Below are 24313 nucleotides of genomic sequence, written 5' to 3' on the forward strand. Positions count from 1 at the left end.
AGAAATCAGTCACATTTCTAAACATTAATGAACTATATGAAAAAGAAGTAAAGAAAACAGGCAGCACCAGAAACAGTAAAATATTTAGAAATAGATTTAATGAGGGCGTCTGAGTGGCTCAGTTGGTTGGGTGTCCAACTTCGGCTCAGGTCATGATCTTGTGGTTAGTGAGTTCCAGCCCCATGTCGGGCTCTGTGGGGACAGCTAGCTTGGAGTCTGGAGCTGGCTTCAGATTCTGTGTCTCTGCCCCCCTCTCTCTGCCCCTCCCCCTCCACCGCTCACTCTCTCTCTCAAAAATAAACATTAAAAAAAATAAACTTAAGGAAGATGAAAGACCTGTACACTGAAAACTAAAACGCTAACGAAAGAAATTAAAGACACAAATAGAAAGATATCCTGTGTTCATGAATCCCAAGAACACTGTTAAAACATCCATACAATCCAGGGCGCCTGGGTGGCTCAGTTGGTTAAGCGTCTTGACTTTTTAGCTCAGGTCATGATCTCACGGTTCCTGAGTTTGAGCCCCATGTCAAGCTCTGTGCTGATAGCTTAGAGCCTGGAGCTTGCTTCAGAGTCTGTGTCTTCCTCTGTCTGCCCCTCCCCCACTTGCACTCTGTCTCTTGCTCTGTGTCTCAAAAATAAACACTAAAAAAATAATTGAAAAAAAAAAAACATCCATACAATCCAAAGCCACCTGTAGATTCAATGTAATTGCTATCAAAAGTCCAATGACATTTTTCAGAGAAATAGAAAAAAAAATCCTCAAATTTATATTATAGGAACCACAAAAGACCCCAAATAGCTAAGCAATCGTTAGAAAGAACTGTAAAGCTAGAGGTATCATACTTCCTGATTTCAAACATTATTACAAAGCTATAGCAATAAAGAAGACCCAGTATGATATTGACATAAACACAGACAAATACACCAACAAAACAGAATCAAGAGCCCAGAAATAAACCCTCACATATATGGTCAACTAATATTTGAAAGGGAGCCAAGAATAATCAATGGGGAAAAATAGACTCTTTGATAAGTGGTGCTGGGAAAACTGGGTAACAAAATGCAGAAAAAAGAAAATAGATTCCTTTCTTATACTACTCAAAAAAATGAACTTGAAATGGATTAAAGACTTCAACATGAGACCTGAAACCATGAAACTCCTAAAAGAAAACATACAGGAGGGGCGCCTGGGTGGCTCAGTCAGTTAGGCATCTGACGTCGGCTCTGGTCATGATCTCACCGTTTGTGAGTTTGAGCCCCACATTGGGCTCTGTGCGGACAGCTCAGAGCCTGGAGCCTGGTTCAGATTCTGTGTCTCCCTATCTCTCTCTGCCCCTCCCCTACTTGTGCTCTGTCTCTCTCTCTGTATATCAAAAATAAACAAAATGTAAAAAAAAAAAATTAGGAAAAAAAAAGAAAACATAGAGGAAAAGCTCCTTGACACTGGTCTTGGTAATAATTATTAGTTTTTTTGGATAGGATACCAAAAAGCAAAATGAAGTGACACAACACTAAAATAATTCATACAACTCAGTAACACACACAAAAAAGATTTTAAAATGGGCACAGGAGTTAAATAGACATTTTCTCAAAGAAGACATACAAATGGCCAACAGGTATTTGAAATGGTGCTCAATACTGCTAATCATCAGGGAAATGCAAATCACAACCATAACGAAATACTGCTTCATGCCTGTTAGAATCAAAATACAGTTAAGAAATAAGTATTGGCTAAGATTTGGAGAAAAGGAGACCCTCATGCACTGTTGGTACAGTTCCTAGTGAAATGCTATCCTCAAAAAATTAAAAATAGAACTACTATATGATCCAGCAATCCCAATTCTGGGCATATACCCAAAAGAGATGGTATTAGGACATCAAAGAGATATCTTCCCTCTCATATTAACTGCAACATTCACACCAGCCAACCTATGGTGACAAACTAAGTGTTCATCTATGGATGAATGGATAAAGATGTCACACACACACACAGACAAACACAGGACTAATATTCAGCCAGGAGAAAGAAGGAAATCCTGCCTTTTGTGACAACATGGATGGACCTTGAGGGTATTTTAGTAATTGAAATAAGACAGAGAAAGATAATTACTGTATCCTATCACTTATATGTGGAATCTAAAAAAGCTGAACTCCTAGAAACAGAATGGTAGTTGCCAGGGGCTGGGGCTTGGGGCAAATGGGAAGATGTTGGTCAAAGAGTATAAACTTCCAGTTATATATGATAAGAAGATCTGGGGATCTAATGTACAGCATGGTAACTATAGTTAACAATACCGAAAATATACTTGTCAATATAGTTGACAATATACTTGTCAGTTGCTGAGAGTAAATATTAAATGTTCTCACCACAAAAAATGGTAACTACAGCAGGTGACAGAGGCTGAGCACAGGAGGAGGTACCGGCCAAGCAGACATAGAAGGGCAGTTATGGAAAACTCAAGAGGACAAGGAGGGCAGTTTAGAAGACTAATGTCCAGTCAAATACTGAAATGAAATTAACTTTATTATTTTTTTAATCTTTAAGCCAACACATATTTTATTTATGCATTTTTATTTTACTTCTAGTATAGTTGACATACATAATTGCTAAATTACTTTCAAGTACACAATACAGATTCAATAATTCCATATATTACTCTGTGCTCATCAAGGAGTGTAATCTCCTTCAGCTATTTCACCCATCCCTTCGCCCCCACCCCAGCAACCATCTGTTCTTTGGTTTCCCCTTTGCTCATCTGTTTTGTTTCTTAAATTCCAAATGAGTGAAATCATATGGTTTCACTTAGCATTTATTTCACTTAGCATTATACGCTGTAGCTCCATCCATGTTGTTGCAAATGGCAAGATTTCATTTTTTTACGGCTGAGTATTATTCCATTATACACACACACACACACACCTTTATTTATTCATCTATTGATGGACACATGCTACTTTCATCATTAGGCTGTTGTAAATAATGCTGCAATAAGCATAAAGGTGTATATATATCCTTTCAAATTAAGTGTTTTCATATTCTTTCGATAAATACCCAATAGTGTGATTACTGGATCATATGGTAGTTCTATTTTAAAAATTACATTTTCAAAGAATATTTAATTCGTGTGGGAAAATACCATGGGTTATGTGGGGGAAAAGCAGCATATGAAACACAACGTTATCAGTTATTTTTTCTACATGATGGTGACTGAGGATTATTTGTTATTTTCTTCTTTACAATTTTGTGTTTTCTTAATTTTTAACACTAAACATGTATTACTTTTGTAAAAATTGAGACAAATAGATTTGAAAAATAAATTCTGGAAGGTGAAAAAAAATCAATAAATCTGAAGCTAGGTCAATTGCATTACCCAGTTGAAAGAGTGGAAAGAAAGAAAATTAAAAGTATAGTCTAAGAGTTATGTGGGAACTCCATCAAGTGTATCAACATATGCATAATGAGAGTCCCAGAATGAAAGGAGAAAGAGGAACAGAGAAATTAAAGAAATAATGGCCAAAATCATATCATATTTGACCAAAGACTTGACCTATAAATCCCAATTCAAGAGAATAAGGACTTGTCAAGTACCAGGCATCCTCAATAAGATCAATAGCTAATTTTTCATCAGAAACCACGGATGTCAGAGTACAGTGGGAAGACACAGTCAAAGTCCTAGAAGAGTAGAACTGCCAGTCAAGAATTCTGGACCTGGCACAATTATCCTTCAAAAATGTAGGAGAAATTAAGACATTCCCAGATAAAAGCTGAGGGAGCTTGTTGCTGGCACACGTGATTCAAGAAATGCTAACTGGAGTCCCTCAGGTTGAAATGAAAGGGTGTAAGACAGTAACTTGACTCCATATGAAGAAATAAAAGACACCAGTAAGGTAACTATATAGGTAAATTATAAAAGCACTGATGTATTTTTAGTTTTATAACTCCTCTTGTTTCATGTGCTTGAAAAGACAACTATATAAAAGAGTAATTATACATTTATGTTGATAGGCACACAACATATAGATGTAATTTGTGGCAACAACAATACAAAGTGGGGGAAACAGCTACACAGGAGCAAAGTTTTTGTGTGCTATTAAAACTAAGTATTTAAAAAAATGTTTATTTTGAGGGAAAGAGTGCAAGTGGGGAAGGGGCAGAGAGAGCGGGAGACAGAGGATCCCAAGCAGGTTCCAAGCTGTCAACACTGGGCTCGATCTCTCACACAGTGAGATCATAACCTGAGCCGAAACCAAGAGACACTTAACTGACTGAACCACCCAGGCTCCCCAAAACTAAGTTGGTATTAATTCAAACTAACTTCTCAAAAATCAAGATGTTAGTCTAACCCACAAGGCAAACATTTATAACTAGACAAAAGATAAACAAGAAAATAGAAGACGAACTAGACCTAACAGATATAATAATCCACCCAACAACAGAACACACATTTCTTCTGACGTACAAGTAAAACATTCTCCCGGATAGACCACAAAACAAGCTTCAAGAAATTTAGAAAGAATAAAATCATATAAAGGTATCTTCTCCAGAACAATGGAAAGAAATTAGAAAATTCCCCAAAATGAATGAAAATAAAAACATGACATACTAAAACTTATAGGATACACTGAAAGCAGTGCTTACAAGGAAATTCACAGCTATAATTGCCTACATTAAAAAAAAATATCTAAAATTACTAACCTTTCACCTTAAGGATCTAGGGAAAAAAAGAGTGAACTAGACCCACAGCCAACAGAAAGAATAGTAAAACTTAGAGCAGAGATAAATGAAACAGAAAATATAAGTAAACCAAATTTGGTTCTTTGAAAAAAAAATCAACAAAAATAGACATGCCTTTAGCTAGACTGACCCCCCCCCCACCCCCCCGGAAAATAGAAGTTCTTGCTTTCTCTTGCTTTCTTTTTCAAAGGTACATATAGATAGCAGGAACCAGTGAAAAGGGAAAGATTTAAGGCAGCTGGCTATTATGATGTTCATCTTCGACAGTCAGAACAAGTTACTAGATTTTTCTGATCTTTACCTCAATCTATGTATAAAATTGAGAAAATGATGCAGCACGCCTGGGTGGTTCAGTTGGTTGAGCATCTGACTTTGGCTGAGGTTGTGATCTTGCAGTTTGAGTTTGAGTCCTGCACCAGCCTCTCTGCTGTCAGCTCAGAGCCCACTTCAGATCATCTGTCTCCCTCTCTCTCTGCCCCTCCCCCCTCTCAAAAATAAACATTAAAATATACAGTAAAAAAAAATGAACCATTCCTGTTAAAAAGAATTGAGAAAATGATGCTTGTAGCATCTTTCTCAAGATTAAATGAGACAAGAATGTGTAAATTAGAAGGTCCAACATTAAGAACTTAATAAAAGCATCTGTTACCACATACTGATGCATTAAAGATATTCACTGTGGCATTATTTACAATAGAAAAATATTGAAAATAAGCCAAACAAATAAGAGCAATGTTACGTAAACAGAGAGAATCGTATGATGGCATAACTTCACAGTATTTAAAGTATTCACTTACAGAAGATATAAAACTGTACCTTAATATCAATTTTTTCTCTGATGGTATTAGTTTCATCCCCAAAAAGACCTTGCCCACCCAAACAACAAAAGAAGATGGAGTTATACTTTCTCTGAATGCTTTTACCTTCATACTTTCAACACTCAACTTTTTAATACATCTTCATTTGATGCCACATAGAAGAGACTGAGATTCAAGCCAAGGAATTATTGGCTTGAAGGAATTATTCTGCAAGGCAGAATAAGCTTGAAAAGCTGTACACCTTCACAATTATTTTCCTTTTGTTTCTTCTGTTGTCACAATTGTTTTAGTATTACTTCCACTATTCATGTCATCACAGAATCTTTCTTCCCATGTTTTGTAATTAATAAAAATCAAGCACCAATGACTTGCCCTAATAAGCTGGAATCCTTAAAAGACCATGTGCCAAGTCAAATCTGATTCATGAAAGTCTGTGATAATGTGACATTCATATTACCATTATATTAAACACAAAGAAACATTTCTTACAAAATTATGCAAAATTAACAAGGGAAAACACCAATGCTAGTATATTAAATGAAGTTATAAAATTATATATACCATGTGTTCAGCTATGTAAAGAAATATGTATAAAATAAAGTCCAAGAAAATCTACCAAAATACTAAGGATATATGATCATGATAAATTATCTTCTGTAGATTTCTGAATTTTTTAAAAATATCAAGCATATATATTTTATTATGAGGAAGTTTCTTGTGCAGCCAACAAGGTAAATCTATGGAATGTTTGAAATTCTAGGGTACTTATTAGTACTACTCAGAGCAACTAGTTCTTTGTCCTTTTTATTATACACATATACCTGCTTTTTCAACTACTACGTGACCTTTATAAAGAACAGAACATGTTTTATCCAGCACAGGGCTGGTTATATACTTCTTGAATGGTGTCAACTGGAAGGTTTGGGTGTGGATTCAAGAGCCAAGTCTCAGGCCAACACCCAGGTTTGGAATAAAAACCATGCTATAACAACCCCAAACACCTAAGACAGTAACAGCAAATAATGCATTTCACACTTTATCAGGGACTAAGAGCCTATAGGCTTTTCCCGAAAATAATATAACTTCCGAATGTCATTATCCTCATCTACCCTATAGTGTTATCATATGATCCTAGCAATTAAGCAGACACCCAATAAATAACTATTGTATCAACCATGCCATAAAGGCATATTTGACACCACGTCACTAGATGGGATTTGCTAAAGAATAAGTATTCAGGGGCGCCTGGGTGGCGCAGTCGGTTAAGCGTCCGACTTCAGCCAGGTCACGATCTCGCGGTCCGTGAGTTCGAGCCCCGCGTCAGGCGCTGGGCTGATGGCTCAGAGCCTGGAGCCTGTTTCCAATTCTGTGTCTCCCTCTCTCTCTGCCCCTCCCCCGTTCATGCTCTGTCTCTCTCTGTCCCAAAAATAAATAAACGTTGAAAAAAAATTAAAAAAAAAAAAACAAAAAAAACAACAAAAAAAAAAAAAGAATAAGTATTCAGACATCAGGAAAAAGCTTGATGTTCTTTGAGATGAAACTGTAAGAATTCAGTAAGATTTTGTAGCTTTACTCAATAGGACAGACTAGACCAGTGGTTTTCAAAGTGTGGTCCCTGGATCAGCAGCCTTAGTATCACCTAGAAATTTGTTAACAATGCACATTACCGGGCCCTGTCCTAGGTCTACTGAATCAAAAACTGGAGGGGGAAAGAGGTAAAGGAGTGTGAGCAGGGGACGGAGACCAATCTATGTTTTAACAAAGTGACTCTGCTACATGGTCAAGTTTGAGAACCAGTGTACTAGACCTTCACCAAACCAACTGGCTTTTAACAATTCAATAAGCCTTCTTGGAGAACTTCCCCTACATTTGCAGTTCACTAGCCACTGTTCATATTTACAACTGGCCCACATCATTGGATTAACTGAGTCACTAAAAACCTATCATGAGAAAAGATACCACATACACAGTCATTTTTCATACAGACCAAAACATGATATTCAACACTTTTCCTAAAAGCCATTCCACACTTTTTCTGAACCATTTCTGAAAACAAGTATGTACATAAACACAATAAACAAAACAACATGAAGATTTGGAAAAAAATTAACAGATGACAAAGGGCTATTATCTCCAACAGAGCTTTTATAGCAGAAAAACACTAAACTAAGAAAAAAATAGGCAAACGAACAGACAATTCACAAGAGCAAATCCTAATAGCCCAAAAAAGATGCTCAAATTCACTACTCATAAAGTAAGGGCCAATTAAAGTAACACGGATTATTACTGGGACTCTTTCACAGAATCATAACTGTCAGTAAGTAAGGGTAAAAGTACAAGATTGCTTAATGTACCAATCACTGTTAACAGGAAAAAAAAAAAAAGAGTATGCATTAATAGGGAAATAGTTGTATAAATTACAGAACATACAAACTATGGAATACTGTGTAACCTTTAAAAGAATGACATAGCTATACAGTGATTTAGCGAATTTTAACAAAATATTAAATAAGAAAATTTAGATGCAAAAGTGTCCTGCCTTTGTAATTCAATGACAAAAGTACCCTTAAAAATACCCTCTACGAGGTTAGAGAGGGAGAGAGCCAAAGCATAAGAGACTCTTAAAAACTGAGAACTGAGGGTTGATGGGGGGTGGGAGGGAGGGGAGGGTGGGTGATAGGTATTGAGGAGAGCACCTTTTGGGATGAGCACTGGGTGTTGTATAGAAACCAATTTGATAATAAATTTCATATTAAAAAAATACCCCCAATGTGTCAATATAATATGAAGATAAAATACATACAGGATTGTAGGAAGACTGTAGGAAGATGACCCAAGAGAAAGAAGAATGCACAAAAGAACTGTGTGACAATATATATATGTTTGTGCAAAATAATGTATATATGGTCTTAAAAGAAAGCAAATATAAAAGGGAATATCATGTAGTTATGTGCTGACAACCATCTTCAAAAATAGCTTCCATTACGTACTTGCAACATGATCAGCATTAAACCTAAATGTTTCATGACCTGTTAGTTTATACCTGAAATCTAGGAGGTAGATGATCATAATCCCCAATTTACAGATCCATAAACTGAGATTAATTTGATCTGTTAAGAGCTCTAGGTCCTCTAAATCCAGGTTCTTAACCACATGCAAGTGAATACATGTATTTGTTGCACAAGCGTGGATAACAAAAGAATTGATTCAAAAGCAGTCTAAAAACTGAAGAGACATGAACCAAAATGTCTATGAAGACCACTGTTATAAAAACTGTTACATTTCAAAAGGAAGATGTAGGAGAAAGCAAACCATGTCAACAAGTTACATTTTTAGAGAATTTTACATTTGAGAAAAATGAAGTTTTAAAATTTTAATAGGGAGTGTTAAATAATGATAGTTATTATTAACACCTAGCATATTATGTCTAACCCCTCAAAAACCTGCAAGATTCTCTTATTTGTAATAACAAAGCATCACACACTATGTATTAACAAAAGCTGCAATGTATTGCACCCATCAAGATTCTGAATTGTTTGGGACTTAAAAATCAGCCTTCAATCTACAGTCTCTATGTTATCCCAATTCAGAGGAAAAAGGAAGCATATCTGTCAAAGGTAAAAGGAGTCCAAAACACAAAAGGACATACAGCAGTCCCCTAGTATCTGCAGTTTCATTCTCCATGGTTTTTGGTACCCACAGACAAGAGCAATCTGAAAGATGATCCTTCTTCTGAGGTACTGTCAGATAGTCAACAGTAGCCTAAGGCTACATTATGATGACTATGTCACATTGCCTAGTCATTCACCTCACTTCATCTCATCACATAGGCATTTTATCATCTCATATCATGACAAGATGAAGACTGAATACAGTACAGTAAGTTATTTTCAGAGAAACCATATTCATGTAACTTTTATTACAGTATATTCTTATAATTATTCTATTTTATTATTAATTATTGTTAATCTCTTACTGTGCCTAATTTATAAACTAAGCTTTATCACAGGTATGTACAGGAAAAAAAAAAAACAGTATATATGGGGTCAATACTGTCTGCAGTTTCAGGCATCCAGTGCGAGTCTTGGAATATATCCCCCATGGATAAGGTGAGGGGGCAGGGAGAATACTGTAATAGCAATCATTTAAGCAATCCTTCCTGGTAATAGAATGGTCCAAGGGAAGAAATGAACCTGATAATCCTGAACTATCCAAAAACAACAGCAAAAAAAAAAAAAAAAAAGAAAAAAAGAAAATCCTACACTTCCACACTTTGCATATGCGTGCCATGTAAGAGTACAGTATACATCTTAATTTTTACTTTCTAAATTAATATCTGGCAAGATATTAACTCTGGTAGGTGTGTTATGGCTCTACACAAAATACCAAATTAACTAGAATGTTCTTCCATCTTTAAATGTAAAGCTTGTTTTGAAATTTGAAAACCATTCAACATAGTATAGCTCTTGGAAAGGGGATAGCACATATAAGCAAATAGATCAGGTTTCAAACCCCAGTTCCATCAATGCCTGGTTGTGGGAATTATAAGCAATCACTTCACCTTGCTTAACACCTCATACTCTTCATCTGTAAAATGAGGATAAGAATTCCTAGCTTCAGAGTATTAAGAGGATTACATATAATAGGTACTAAGTCAGGTTAACAACTGTAGCACAATGGAATATAATAGCCATTAAAAATATATCTACAAAGTCATTACAAATTCTCAATTATAAAAATAATACATAATACACAATGGCTATAAAACATTCAAAGTAGAGAATATAAAAAGTGAAACTCACCCACCATCGTTCCCCCCAATTCCCTTTCAGAGCTTACAATTAGATATGTAACTTTCTGGACTTTACTAATACAGTTTTACTTTTGGACTTTTAAAAAACCATAGACGGGATCTTGAACTAAGTTTTTTTTGCTAAGAGATCCTTTCATTGAGGAGCTTTTTTAGTGTCATACATCGGTTGATGCCATGTTAATTATGACATTTCAAAAATTTTTCTCAAACAATGGTGCAATAAGAATACTTCAATATAACTTTTGCACACATCTGAGTATGTTTCTAACATTTCTTTAAAATAGAACTATTGGATGAAATAAAATATATACATTTTTGTTTTCTTAGAGAGAGAGAGAGAGACAGAGAATCTTAAGCAAGCTCCACACTCAGAGTGGAGACCAATAGAGAGCTCAATCCTACAATCCTAGCATCATGACCTGAGCTGAAATCAAGAGTCGGACGCTCAACTAACTGGGACACCCAGGCACCCCTAAAACGTATACATTTTTAAATGAAAGATGTGGCCAAACCCTACAAAAGGACATTTTGACACCAACGGTTTATATGTACCTGTAAGTACTGTTTCCCTACAACCTAGTCAATACTATATACTATTGCCAATCTAGTGGTTAAAAATGACCTCACATAATATGCATTTCCCCATTATTCCTAGTGTAAACTTTTCATGTTTTCTTGACCAATTCTTTAAAAATATTTAATATTCCTCTGTGAACTGTCTGTTCATATACTTTTGCATGTTTTTCTACTGGATTACTTACTACATTTTTAATAATTTATAGATGTTATTTATATAACATTATTCTTTTGTTGTATACAGTACAAATATTTTTTCCCAGCTTAAGAAGTCATCTGCCTTTTAATTCTTACACACAAGTTTTAATATTTTCACATAAAATCTGTCAACTTTAAAAAAGGGCTTATAGGTTTCTTGACTTAGGAAATCCTTCCTCATGAAAGATGTTCAAGAGTTGCCTATATTTACTCCTAAATATGTTTCTAGGATTTATGTGGATAGGGTGAAGAAACGACCTACAACACATTTTTCCCTCAAACAGCCAACTGTACTTTTCTTTATAAATGAGGCTTACTATTTTATTCTGCAGATATGTCTATTTCTATGCCAATTAAAAAAATTAAAACTACTATGGCTTTATATTTTGTTATCTGTTACAGCAACTGACCCTGATTCTTTATCAGTATTTTCTTAGATATTTTTGTGCCTTCTGCTTTCCAGTAAATGCTATTAACAGGGCCTCTACTTAACCAATTTGACAGATTAACTGTATTCTCCATGCCTTCTGTAAAATATATTGACTAATGCAATCTTGCTGCAGTCACTCTTTTGCTCCCACCAGTTATCGGTAAGTGTACCAAGCCAGGTGTTGGTCTTCAAACTCATTTATGTCAGCTGTCTGTAGAGCAATTAATGGTGTCAAGATTTTAGTTTCGAAAGGAACCTGAATATAGAAGGATGTTAAAATACTAGGGGCGCCTGGGTGGCTCAGTCGGTTAAGCGTCCGACTTCGGCTCAGGTCATGATCTCACAGTCCGTGAGTTCGAGCCCCGCGTCGGGCTCTCTGCTGACACCTCAGAGCCTGGAGCCTGTTTCCGATTCTGTGTCTCCCTCTCTCTCTGACCCTCTCCCGTTCATGCTCTGTCTCAAAAATAAATAAACATTAAAAAAAAAATACTATACAAGGCCACCTGGGTGGCTCAGTCAGTTAAGCATGTGACTTGATTTTGGCTCAGGTCATGATCTCACAGTCATGAGATGGAACCCCATGTTGGGCTTTGCACTGAGCATGGAGCCTGCTTAAGATTCTCTCTCTTTTTGTGCCCCTCCCCCACTCATGCACATGTGCATGCTCTCTCTCAAAAAATATTTATATAAATAAAATACCATATAAAACAATGATTTAAACTGAAAAAGGAACTATCTTCTTAAAATAAAAACTAATCTGAATATTTGGCAAAGACTAAAAGGCAAGATGCTAAAAGTAGTGTCAGGGCGCCTGGGTGACTCAGTTGAGTGTCTGACTTCAGGTCATGATCTTGCAGTTTGTGGGTTTACGCCCTGCATTGGGCTCTGTGCTGACAGCTCGGAGCCTGGAGCCTACTTTGTACTGTGTCTACCTCTCTCTCTGCCCACCCCCTCTGCTTGTGCTGTCTCTCAAAAATAAATAAACATTAAAAAAAAAAATAAAAAAATATAAAAATAGTGTCAAGTTAGGGGAAAGAGATTCAGGGGTAAATTATAGAAATTTCTAATTCTGTATTCAAGTTCCTTTACAAACCATGCTACTGGTGCAGAGCTCACTTGGGATTCTCTCTTTTCCTGCCACTCCCCTGCTCGTGTGCATGCACGTTTTCTCTCAAAATAAATAAACTTAAAAAAAAGTTCTGCTTTAACAACATTGTAACAATAATTAACCTACCAACTATTAACCCTAATTTGATCTAAGAGGGCTTCTACTATATTGAGTCTTCTCATGCAAAAAATGGCATCATCTGTCTTTGCTAACAAATTTAGATCATTTTTTAAATCTGTAAGTAAGGGTTGTTTTGTTCTAACAGATCTTAAATACTGCTGGTTAGGTTTATTTTCTTTTACTTATTTATATACACCATCTGTCCATCCAATTACTGCCCATACACATTACTTTCTCCTTGCCAAAGACAACACTTTTCACCACTTCCTATATCCTTTAATTTCTGTTTTTTCAAAACTGTATGTTGCTTTGGGTGCACATCTTTAAGTTTCAGAAATGGTACTACCAATAAACATTTTTAACTCCCTCTCACTCAGCATTATTTTCAAAACCTACTGATGTTGCTACGTGCATTATTTGGTCCCCTGCTTCTAACTGCTACACAGTCCATAATATGCATAAACTCCATTTTGCTTATCCAATCTACTGCCACAATGATGCAATATTCTCCCACATGTTACCTGATGGAATAATGTGATATCTTTGGGATATATACCAGGAGTACCAGTCAAGGGTTCCTATAGCCTCACATGCCTATTAGCACTTACCATTACACAGTTTTCTAATTTTTGCTGATCTGACAGTTTAAAAGGCTGTATCTTGCTTTAGTTGTATTTCTCTAATAACTAATGAGTCTGGAGCATCATTAATGTACTGAGTTTTCTGTGAATTATCTATCCATACTTTTGTTTATCCACGTTAATTTGGAGGAGTTCCTTAAATATACTACAGGGACAGTCCCTTGACAGTTTTAAAACATGGCTAAACACTTCTCAATCTATCACTACTAAGTTTTATCTTTGGCAGTGCTGCTTAATATTGTCCACAGACCAGCTGTTATTCCACCAACTGTTTGAATGTGGTATTGATTGGTCCATGACAAAATGAATTGGCACCGGAATGTTGTTAGCCACATCAGTAGGTGCACTGTTTAGGTCAACTAGTGTTTTTCTCATTCAAGGAAGCAGTGTGCTGATTTACACTCCAGTTAAGTGCTAGCATAGCAGTGAATTATGATGTTTTCCATTGAAAAGGAAGTCTTAATTTTGTATTATAAAATTCAAATTTTTACAGTAAGATTTACGCTTTAAAGTTTTTAAGAGTTCCTTCCCTACCAGTATATCACAATATAACCTTCTACATTATCTTCTCTTAAATGTATGGTTTTGCCCAATACGGTTTAACTATACTTGTTGATCCTGTGAATGAGGTCTTTATTCTAATCATCTAGTTGTTTATTACTACTGTACAGAGGAGATATTTGTTTCTATACACTGATTGTTGACTTGGTTGTCTCACTGTACTTTTATTAGTTCTAGTAATTTTATGCTATCTCCCCAAAAAACCCAAAAGCCTCAAACCTATCATATAGTAACTTCATATAGTAACAAGTTTTCTCTTTTAGTATGTATCGTTCATTTCTTTCTTTTCTCTTGTATTTGTTAGGACCTCTACTACAAATTCCAGTGGCAAAAGTAGTAGGTAGCATCTTGTCTGACTTTAGAATTCAATGGAAATGCTTCAGCTTTCCCATTATGACTTCTGGTAGATGATTCATAAAGTTTGTTTTCCTATTTCTAAGAGTTTATATTAGTTTTTATTAATGTGCTGAATTTTATCAAATGCTTTTGAAGCATCATCTACTTGAGATATGGCTTCTTTTCCCTTTTACTGTTATTTGGGTAGCCAATGTTGAACTGTCTTACATTTTTTTAATAAAAGAAAATTACTTATGTTAAAGAAAACAGGTTGCATGTCTCTATATGCATATTTGCAAATGTAAGAAAATATGCTCAAATTTTGAAGGAAGCTGCATCTGGGTAAGTTATATACAGGTGATTAATATTCTCTTTACACTTTTCTATATGTCCTAGAATTTTCACAATACGTGTTGCATTCACTATCCTACAAAAATGATTTTTAAGGAATCATGTACCTAAAAATAGCCTGAAACTTGAGTTACATTATTTGAGTTAACCATTCAATTGGCTTTTAAAAAGTCAGACTTACCAATTTCTTCTAACAAAACGTTCTAGCAATGGCTACCTCTTTCAAACCTAAGTACGTATCATCCTTGTGTCTAGAAACATTGGACAACAGTTTGGTGGAGTTGAACTTTTACATGAGAGTTCTTTTTGCCTTCAATTACAATTACTACCATCACAAGCCAATTACTGAGCACAGTGCAAAATACCTTGTATTTTATTCTGAAACTACTCTGAAGGTAGATATACTAAATTCCCAAATGAAAAAACTGGTATCAGAGCTAATAAGCAGGGACAAGACAAGACTCCAATCCAGATCTTTCATTGCACTATACCTCCCTCGTGAGTAGAATCTGATTCTGAACTTTCCAGAACGAAGTTGTCATTTTTGAAAAAAGGGAGATTCTACTTTGTGAGTAGAGATTCATGAAATCTCTCACGATTACTTCATAACAATTGAGAATACTTCTTAGGTTTAGGGGGAACTTCGCTAATGGGGCCCCCATAATTCCATTTAATTAGGCCAGTAAACTTAGGGATTACTATCCATTTTGACAATGCAAAAAACACCTGTGGAAAGGAACTATATGGTCCAATTTTGTGCCCTTCCACTCTTTACCCATGACTCACCTCTGCCAAGTGTTGCAGCCGGGTTAGCAGTGGGGTTCTCTTGTCAGATCCAAGGCGTGTGATATAGTTTGATCTTTTGCTAAATACATACAGAAGATTAAGGACTGCCAGCACCACTTGCATATCAGAGGAAGCCAATAAAGTTGTCAAATGCTACGGGGAACAAAAAAGGGCAAGTTCATGGTATTAGGCACACTAGGCCTTGAAAACTTAAAATACCAATGTAGTAATAGATTTGTCAATATATACAAAGCTATTAAGAAGTTTAACAATACAAAAAAAATTATAAATATTTGAGCACCTACAACATGCAACCTTGTTCCCAAGCAATTTATAATCTGGCAGCAAGCCACAAAGTCCAATAAAAGTAAAACAAAAACAAAAACAAAAACACGTGAGCAGCAGCTCAAAACTGCACAGGTGTCCCCACAAGAAAAAGAAATTACAAAAGAGACAAATGTGATATTTTAATACATAGTGGAACTCAAGAACATTAAGTCTCCAGCTAGACTAAAAGAACTGTGAAAGAAAGATAATTTTATGCTCCTGTATTCTTTGAGATATAGAATGAATTAAAATGTAGGGTTCTCCATATGGAAGCTAAAGATATCAACAACAGCTGGTGATGGGGCACCTGGGTGGCTCAGTCGGTTGAGTGTCTAACTTCAGCTCAGGTCATGATCTTGCAGTTCGTGGGTTTGAGACCTGCATCGGGCTCTGTGCTGACAGCTCAGAGCCTGGAGCCTGCTTCGGATTCTGTGTCTCCCTCTCTCTCTGCCCCTCCCCCGCTCATGCTCTGTCTCTGTCTCTGTCTCTCTCTCTGTCAAAAGTAAACATTAAAAAAAATTAAACAAAAACAAAAAAACAACAGCTGGTGGCACTTATGACTGTTACAGTATAGTGTATGCAACATTAACCCAAGAGTGACTGCTTTGATTTTTTAATAAAATCGAAGTCTATCAATATATTTAAGCATCTAGTCAGTGTTAAAATCAGTATGTCATTTAGATGGCAATAAACCTAGGTATTTCTGGTTGCTGATAATCCTGAAGGCCATGGTCTTCCTTTTGCAACTAATGTATTTTATCTTTAACAGACTGCTTATCTGTTCCTCACTTAAAACTCTGGGTGCTATACTTTAGTTCAGTTATTCCACTTCTTTTGCCAAACCATTTCCTTTCAATTCTGTTTACCAAAGAATTAGAAAAATTAACACTAACAACAGGGCACTTAGGCAATGAGTAATGTGTCAAGGAAATCAAACTATTTCCAATAGTTTAAGTGGTTTGGGGCTGCTCTAATAATGAATGCGGAACAAAGATCAATTCCCACAAATTCCCAGGAATACTTCAATATATGTATTACATTCTCAATTTTATCATTGTCTTTGACACTGAAAACCCCAGAGCTCCAAAATGAAAAGGAAAGAATTATCAGAGAGAAATAGCAATTTATTTCTAGATATGAGCGATTCTAGTTAAGAACAGATCACATAGGCTTGAACCTCTCATACCTCTATGGAACTGTACAGATGCCGGGAAAAGCTGTACTCAATGAGCAAGGCAGTGAAGTTCAACACAGCCAAGAGAAGCATTTTTAGTTGTTCTCTCTCCGGCCTATCACACACGAGCATCCATGACATATTCTCCACTGTTTGTCCAGCATCTGCCAGAATTCCATCAAAGCGGTCCAACAGATCCACCCAGTGATATAACTCACACTGGAGAGAGGAAGAGAAAGAGGAACATGTAAGAATAAGGTCGAAGTACTATGTGGGTACTTTGCTACAATGGATTGCTGAGCAGGACACCTAGATAAGTTCACTTCCCACCTTTGCTTCTCTTCAATCCCCCTACCAGTACAGAAATCCATATGACAAAGATCATACTCTGAGCCACATAAACCTGTGATCATTGTTATATCCATCAAAGTACATTATGTACAAACACCAGTAGACACCCTAACTAGGTCTTTAAAGGGAGAATTCTGGCTACCTTCTGAGGTCTACAAAACAATGACTCTCCCTGCCAGAATCCATTTTATCAAAAATGTTCACTTTTAGAGTTATCTAAAGAAGATTCTTTTAACTATCTCAAACTCATACTGTCAGTCAAACTAAAGGAATTCTTTAGTTTGGTTGAGATTCTTTATCATCACCCGTATAAATGTTCCTCACCCTCAGCTAGCAAACTTTTCCTTTCACATTTTCTTTCAAAATTTCCTTGGTAACTATTCATAAGCTAAAAGCTACTGACCTAGAGCTATACTAGACATACAGCTTAGATAATACAGCTTATAACTGTAGACATACAGCTTATCAGATACTAATTGATGAATGATGCTACCTCATTGTGGTTTCTCTTTCCATATCAGAACATACAAAATGATGTACTAGTCCAGGGAGCCCTGCCTTTTGGGAGTGTGGGTTCACATACCTTTCCAATGTTCCATGTTTTGATTTGCTGCAGTTCCAAGAGTAGTTGCTCATCATTACAAACTTTGAGTTTGTCTATTAAGGCTCTGCAGTCTGCAGGCTGAGAAAAACAGGTATTCACAAAAGGTTTTTTGGAGTAAAGGAATCTTTAAGCCAACACACTCAGCAATTTAGAAAACTGGAAATTTGCCAGACAATCACTTGGGATTAAATGGAAATCTTATAATAAAACCATCCATCTGTTCATTTTCATTTTTTTAATGTTTATTTTTTTTGAGAGAGATACAGAGCATGAGTGGGGGACGGGCAGAGAGAAAGGAAGACAGAATCTGAAGCAGGCTCCAGGCTCTGAGCTGTCAGCACAGAGCATGACACGGGGCTCAAACTCACAGACCATGAGATCATGACCTGAACTGAAGTCAGACGCTTAACTGACTGAGCCACCTAGGTGCCCCCATCTGTGCATTTTTAACTTGGATAAACTTATACAACAGAAATAAAGGAAACAAGCTAGACATAAAAAAAATGAAGGAATCTGTACCACAGTCTGAAAGTTAACTAGAATACCTGATAAGAAATCTTGAAATCAGAGGAACACTGAAAAGCCCTAGTGAATTCACAGTTAAAGGTGAAGTTAAAGGTGGCTATATTTTCCTACAACTATTAAATCCTCTTAACTGTAGGAGGGCCAAGAGCTTCTGAACACCGGGACTTCATTCTTATGGGGTTCCCATTGCCATACATTCCTGCTCTCTTTAACTGATGAAAGGCCTGTTTGTCAGGTAAAAAGGTGTGGATTGACAGTTTATAGTAAAGTTTCTTAAAGCAGAGGAGGAAGGATAGGGAATGGGACACAGAAGTCTTCTATTATGGATGGCAGCTGGAAATGACTACACTTGCATGGCATCCTGAAAATGGGCCTAGATTTGCAACCAAACAAACCTGGGTTCAGTTCTTAGCTTGATGTTTACTAAGCTGTTTGATCATGAGCTACTCCAATCTCTCAGCCACAGTTTTCTTACCAGGAAAACACACTTAATAACTACCTTGGTAATATGAAGCTCAAATGTTTGCAACATACATAAAGCACTTATTTCACATAATAGGAGTTTAAATATTGAGACACAGCATAGTACTTCAAAGAGTATGAGCTTTGGAATTAGACAGTTGGTAAGCTACCTCTTTGAATCTCCGTATCCTCTTCTGCAAAATAAACTAACATCACCTATTTACCCAGCAATGTCGTCATTGGTACCTTCAGTACCCAAAACAAACATGGAGTAACAGGGGTTTCTCCCTCTGAAGTAAGCGTTATTAAGAGCTACCTCAAATTTTTGTGGTGATTAAATGCATGTAAAATTCTTGGCATAAAATCCTTCCATAAACCAGGCCTGCACTTTTCTCTCCTCTCCTTGAAGTCATATAGGTTGAGGGAGAGGTGATGAAGCAGGATAAACATAACATGGGAGTCTAAACCATCTACTCATGTAGTTCACTTGTGCTTTCTGAACCTACTGAAGTTTAGTATCAAATATACCACTTCAATTCTAATCTGCAGCTATGCAGAACCAATTTTATGATTTTGTGGGTTAGATTACACCCAATTCATGATGAACATCTGAATACTATAGTCACTTGGTATCTCATAATCAGGCATTCAGTTTTTATCAAGTTCCAGTAGCAAGCCTGAAACTGCTTTTCTGAATGTCAGAATACTTGTTGGCAGGTAATAGTATTGCCAAATTCTAGGAATCTTAGCTGCACTTCCCCTATCAGGGCTTGCCAGAGGCATCTTTGGCTGACACCTAAATCAGACATCTGGATCTACTAGGTCAAAATGTCCGCATAGTAGGGCAGCTTGCATCATAGCCTGAACCTTTTGCAGAATCTTTTCTAGATCCAGACCTCACTATCACTTTAGTGGTTATCCAGCAAATGAATCAAAACACCAAGCCCGGGGCGCCTGGGTGGCGCAGTCGGTTAAGCGTCCGACTTCAGCCAGGTCACGATCTCACGGTCCGTGAGTTTGAGCCCCGCGTCGGGCTCTGGGCTGATGGCTCAGAGCCTGGAGCCTGTTTCCGATTCTGTGTCTCCCTCTCTCTCTGCCCCTCCCCCGTTCATGCTCTGTCTCTCTCTGTCCTAAAAATAAATAAACGTTGAAAAAAAAAAAAAATTAAAAAAAAAAAAAAAAAAAAAAACACCAAGCCCATATTTGATACATGGTGTTTCCAAAATCCAAAGAGAACCTCATACGTTGTTCCTCTGTCTTCGTGGTGCATGGTACAAGGTGCAGCAATTTATCTCTACTTTAGAAGGGAAATCTTGACATTTCCCAGACCTCTGGACCCCTAGAAACTTTCCTGATGTGGGAGGCCCTCAAGCTTCAAAGGGCACTCTCTGGTACACAAATGCCTAAGGCATCTAAGGTACTTGTGTTTTCTGCTCACAAGATTCAGTCAGCCTAATGGCATCAATGTAATGTGCCAGCACAATGTTCTGTTTTATCAGCTGTATCAAGGCCCATAGTTTGCAGAATGCACCAGGGACAAAAGCGTATCTTTACCATCTTGTTCCTGCTGCATAAATGCAATAATACAAACTGATTATTATTTTCCTTCTGGCAATACAAAAGAAAGCATTTGCCAATTCAATGGCTGTGTACTAATTGCCAAGGTTCACTTTGATTTGCTCCAATAAAGATATCAAATCTAGGGGGAAAATCCTTTGCACAGCTGCTAATATACAGTGATTAATAAATGTCTTTCATGTGCAGACACTATGGAAAACAGTGTGGAGATTCCTCAAAAAAATTAAAAATAGAACTACCATAAGATCTAGCAGTTCCACTTCTGGGTATTTATCTCAAGAAAATAAAACAATAATTTGAAAGGATATATGCAGCCCCAGGTTGACTGCAACATTATTTACAATAGCCAAGATAAGAAACAATCTAAGTGTCCATCTTAAATGAATGAAGATGTAGTATACATATACAGTGGAATACTATTCATCCATAAAAAAGAACAGAATCTTGCCATTTGTGACAACATGGATGGACCCTGAGGGCATTAAGCTAAGTGAAATAAGTTAAAGACGATCTCACTTATACACAGAATTCAAAAAACAAAAAAACAAAATAAAAACCCAAGCTCAATAGACAGGTGGTTGCCAGAGGTGGCCAGGAGAGGAAAATGGGTAAAGGGATCAAAAGGCATGCATGCATGCACAAATAAATAAATATCCTTCTTAAAAATAATATCTAGTATTAACCACAGTACAGAGAATTGAGTATGTTGCTCAAGGAAACTAGGCATCTTTAAGCCTTAAAAATGTATGGTCTATGATCTAAACATTCCAATTCCAGGAGTTCGTCCTAAGTAATTAATTAGTAGCTATCAAATGTTGTGAGCCAGAAATTTGTATATAGGTGTCACCCCAAGAACAAATCCCTAACAATCCATTAGGTAATAAAAGAAAAAAAAATTTTTAATTTGCGTTTCTTTGATTATCTACAACGTTAAATTATTGTAGAAGTTTACTGAATCTGTTCTTTTCTGAAATGATCTATGCCCATTTTGTCATTGGGATATTCATCTCTCCTACTGATGTAGCTACTAAAGATATTAACTACAGTTCACTGAACAACATGGGAGTTAAGGGTGCTGACAAACCCCCATGCAGTAGAAAATCCACAGGTAACTTTTGACTCCCCAAAACCTTAACTACCAATAGCCTACTGTTGACTAGAAGCCTTACTGATAACATACACAATTAACACATATTTCTTTTGGTGTGTATATTATATACTATATTCCTACAATAAAGCTAGAAAAAATAAAGTGCTATAATTTTTAAGAAAATCATAAGAAATATACATTTACAGTACTGTATTTATAGGAAAAAGTCCACATATCAGTAGACCTATGCAGTTCAAAACCGGGTTGCTCAAGGGTCAACTGTATACTGGGTTACAAATATTTCCCCCAGCTTGTCATGTGCCTTTTTACTTTGGATATACTACTTTATGCTTCCATTATTTTTTCTCCTTTGCTTTAATGCTTGGAAAGGACATCTCCATCCAAGACTAGGTAAATATCCATCTATATTTTACACCTATAATCTAGGTGTGAATTTCTTTTAAAAATATTTGACTTTTATCTAGAATTTATTTCAGTATAATAGTCCCCACCCCTCAAAAGTCAAACAATTGTCCTGAAACCATTTCTTGACTGATATTGCCTTTCCCTAACAATCAATAATTCCTACAATTATCATATGTTACGTTCTTATGCACATGAATACTAGGATCCTTTTCTAGGTTATTTTCTTACACTGATGTTACTGTTTTAATTTGTGTCACTTCTTAAGACAAGGTTTCTATTTGCTCTTTAGTTTCCAAAATAATTGGAGTACATAAATGTCAAAAATTCAAGATGCCCATTAAAAAATATATTTAAAAGTGGGGGAGCCTGAGTGACTCAGTCAGTTGAGCATCTAACTCTTGATTTTGGCTCAGGTCATGGTCTTGCAGTTCATGGGTTCGAGTCCCACATCGGGCTCTCTGCTGACAGTGTGGACCCTGCTTGGGATTCTTTCTCCCTCTTTGTCCCTCTCCTCCTTGCACTCTCACTCAAAATAAACATTAAAAATATACTTAAAAATCCAAGATGCCAAAACACATCAAAACCAAAATCAAATGTATCTGCAACAGCTATGAAAGTGAATATACTCATTATGTATGGCATTCAAGAAGAAACAACCTGACATTTCAAGGGCAAACACAAAAATGTACAGCATGTGCAGACAACCAATATAAGGTCAATAAACTTGAAAATATATTTAATTAAGGCATGCAGATTATAACCATGTAATATTTTCCCCCCTTATTAACAAAAATTTAAAAGATAATCTGTAATGCTAGAGAGGGTATGGGAAGACAGCATTTCTCGCACTCATCAGTGTAATACTTAACAAAAAAGGGCAGAGAATGTCCATGCAATAATCTTTTAAAGACTAGAAGAAATATAGCAAACTGTTAATAGTGATATCCACAGTGATACTTGCCAGGTAGTTAGTTTTTAAAAACCAAGTGACCTGTATTTAGCAAATAAACTGATTATGTGTCAAATCCTTTGCTAAGCATCTGCCTCATACCAAGGAGGGAAGAATTATCAACCCTGTTTTACCACTGTGAAAACCAGGTGAGCAAATAAATACTTAGCCACAAAAACTAGTAAGATTCAAACTCATGTCTAATTCCAAAGCTTGTGCTCCTTGAACAACGGGGTCTACAGGAGAGTCGTAACAAGGCAATACTTTCTTAACCTCAAAACGCAGTTTAAGACAGCTGATAGAATACTGGACTGAAGCTAGGATTTCTGCTGCTAGGACATGGTCACCCAACACACAGATTAATACAGGTTAAACTAAACTGTATGATTAAGAATCCATGATTTAAAAAAGCTACACCACTGGCCCCACAAGAAATCTAGTTAAGAAACATGTTACTACTTTAATTTTCTCGAAAACAAAATTGAGAAAGACCACACAAGTACAGACAGAATTTGAATCCACACCTGCTCTTTCCATTATACCATACTGCCTTTCAGTGCATAAGAAAAGCAGCCAGAGAGCCTACTTCAGGTACATACAGCTACAACAGTTTAGTGCTTACTTTCCACTGGCGACTAGCTTATTCACTTTTTTCCAAAGTTTTATTTAAATTCTAGTTAGTTATCATACAATGTAATATAGGTTTCAGGAGTAGAATTTAGTGATTCACTACTTACATATAACACCCAGTGCTCAACATGCCAGTCGCCCTCCTTAAAGCCCATCACGCATTTATAGCCCACCCCCCACCCACCTCCCCTCCATAAATCCTCAGTTTATTCTCTATAGTTAAAGAGTCTTTTAATGGTTTATTTCCCTCTCTTTTGCTTATTTGCCTTTTTAAACAAGGGAAGTTCAAAAGCAAATTTGACTTTTTCAAGACAACTTGCTGTTTTATTGCACTTTGTATATATAAATGATGATGTATTTGGAAGGTCAGTATGGTGAACTGTCTACAAGAACTTTTTCTAAAATGAAAAAAATAAGACCATACTTTTGGATACTTACAGCCTCAGTAGGTGTCTTTTTCAGTTTAGTCCTGTCTACTTTCATGTTTTCGATTTTCTGTTTTATGATCTGAAAAGAAATTCCCCAAAAAAGTGAGAATTTAAAGTTGCAATCTTGAGCTCTACATGCTCGACATAAGATAGAATGAAGAGCATGCAAAATGCTTAAAGCAAAAACTCTGGAGTTATGATGCTACGCGAACTCACAGGCACAGCTATGAGGTAGGGAAGGATAAGGAATATCTCCAGATAAAACTGGCCCACATCCATATGTTGCATAAGAC

The 24313-nt window shown here is 36.4% G+C and overlaps 1 protein-coding gene across 24 annotated transcripts in view; it reads right to left on the minus strand.

Annotated features, from left to right (window-relative positions):
* Window positions 1-24313, minus strand: part of HUWE1 (HECT, UBA and WWE domain containing E3 ubiquitin protein ligase 1) — a 165672-nt gene that overhangs the window by 109289 nt on the left and 32070 nt on the right. For 23 of the 24 annotated variants that reach the window (XM_045472025.1, XM_045472015.1, XM_045472028.1 and 20 more), the window contains 4 exons: window positions 24031-24099; window positions 17912-18010; window positions 16990-17196; window positions 15477-15629 (listed from right to left, as the gene is read on the minus strand). In XM_045472025.1, coding sequence (XP_045327981.1) covers window positions 15477-15629; window positions 16990-17196; window positions 17912-18010; window positions 24031-24075 — 504 coding nt within the window. In that variant the 5' untranslated portion in view covers window positions 24076-24099. The remainder of the gene's footprint in view (window positions 1-15476; window positions 15630-16989; window positions 17197-17911; window positions 18011-24030; window positions 24100-24313) is intronic. The other variant, XM_045472036.1, reaches the window with a different exon arrangement.

Source organism: Leopardus geoffroyi, chromosome X (assembly GCF_018350155.1).
Source record: "Leopardus geoffroyi isolate Oge1 chromosome X, O.geoffroyi_Oge1_pat1.0, whole genome shotgun sequence".
Taxonomy (NCBI): Eukaryota; Metazoa; Chordata; class Mammalia; order Carnivora; family Felidae; genus Leopardus; species Leopardus geoffroyi.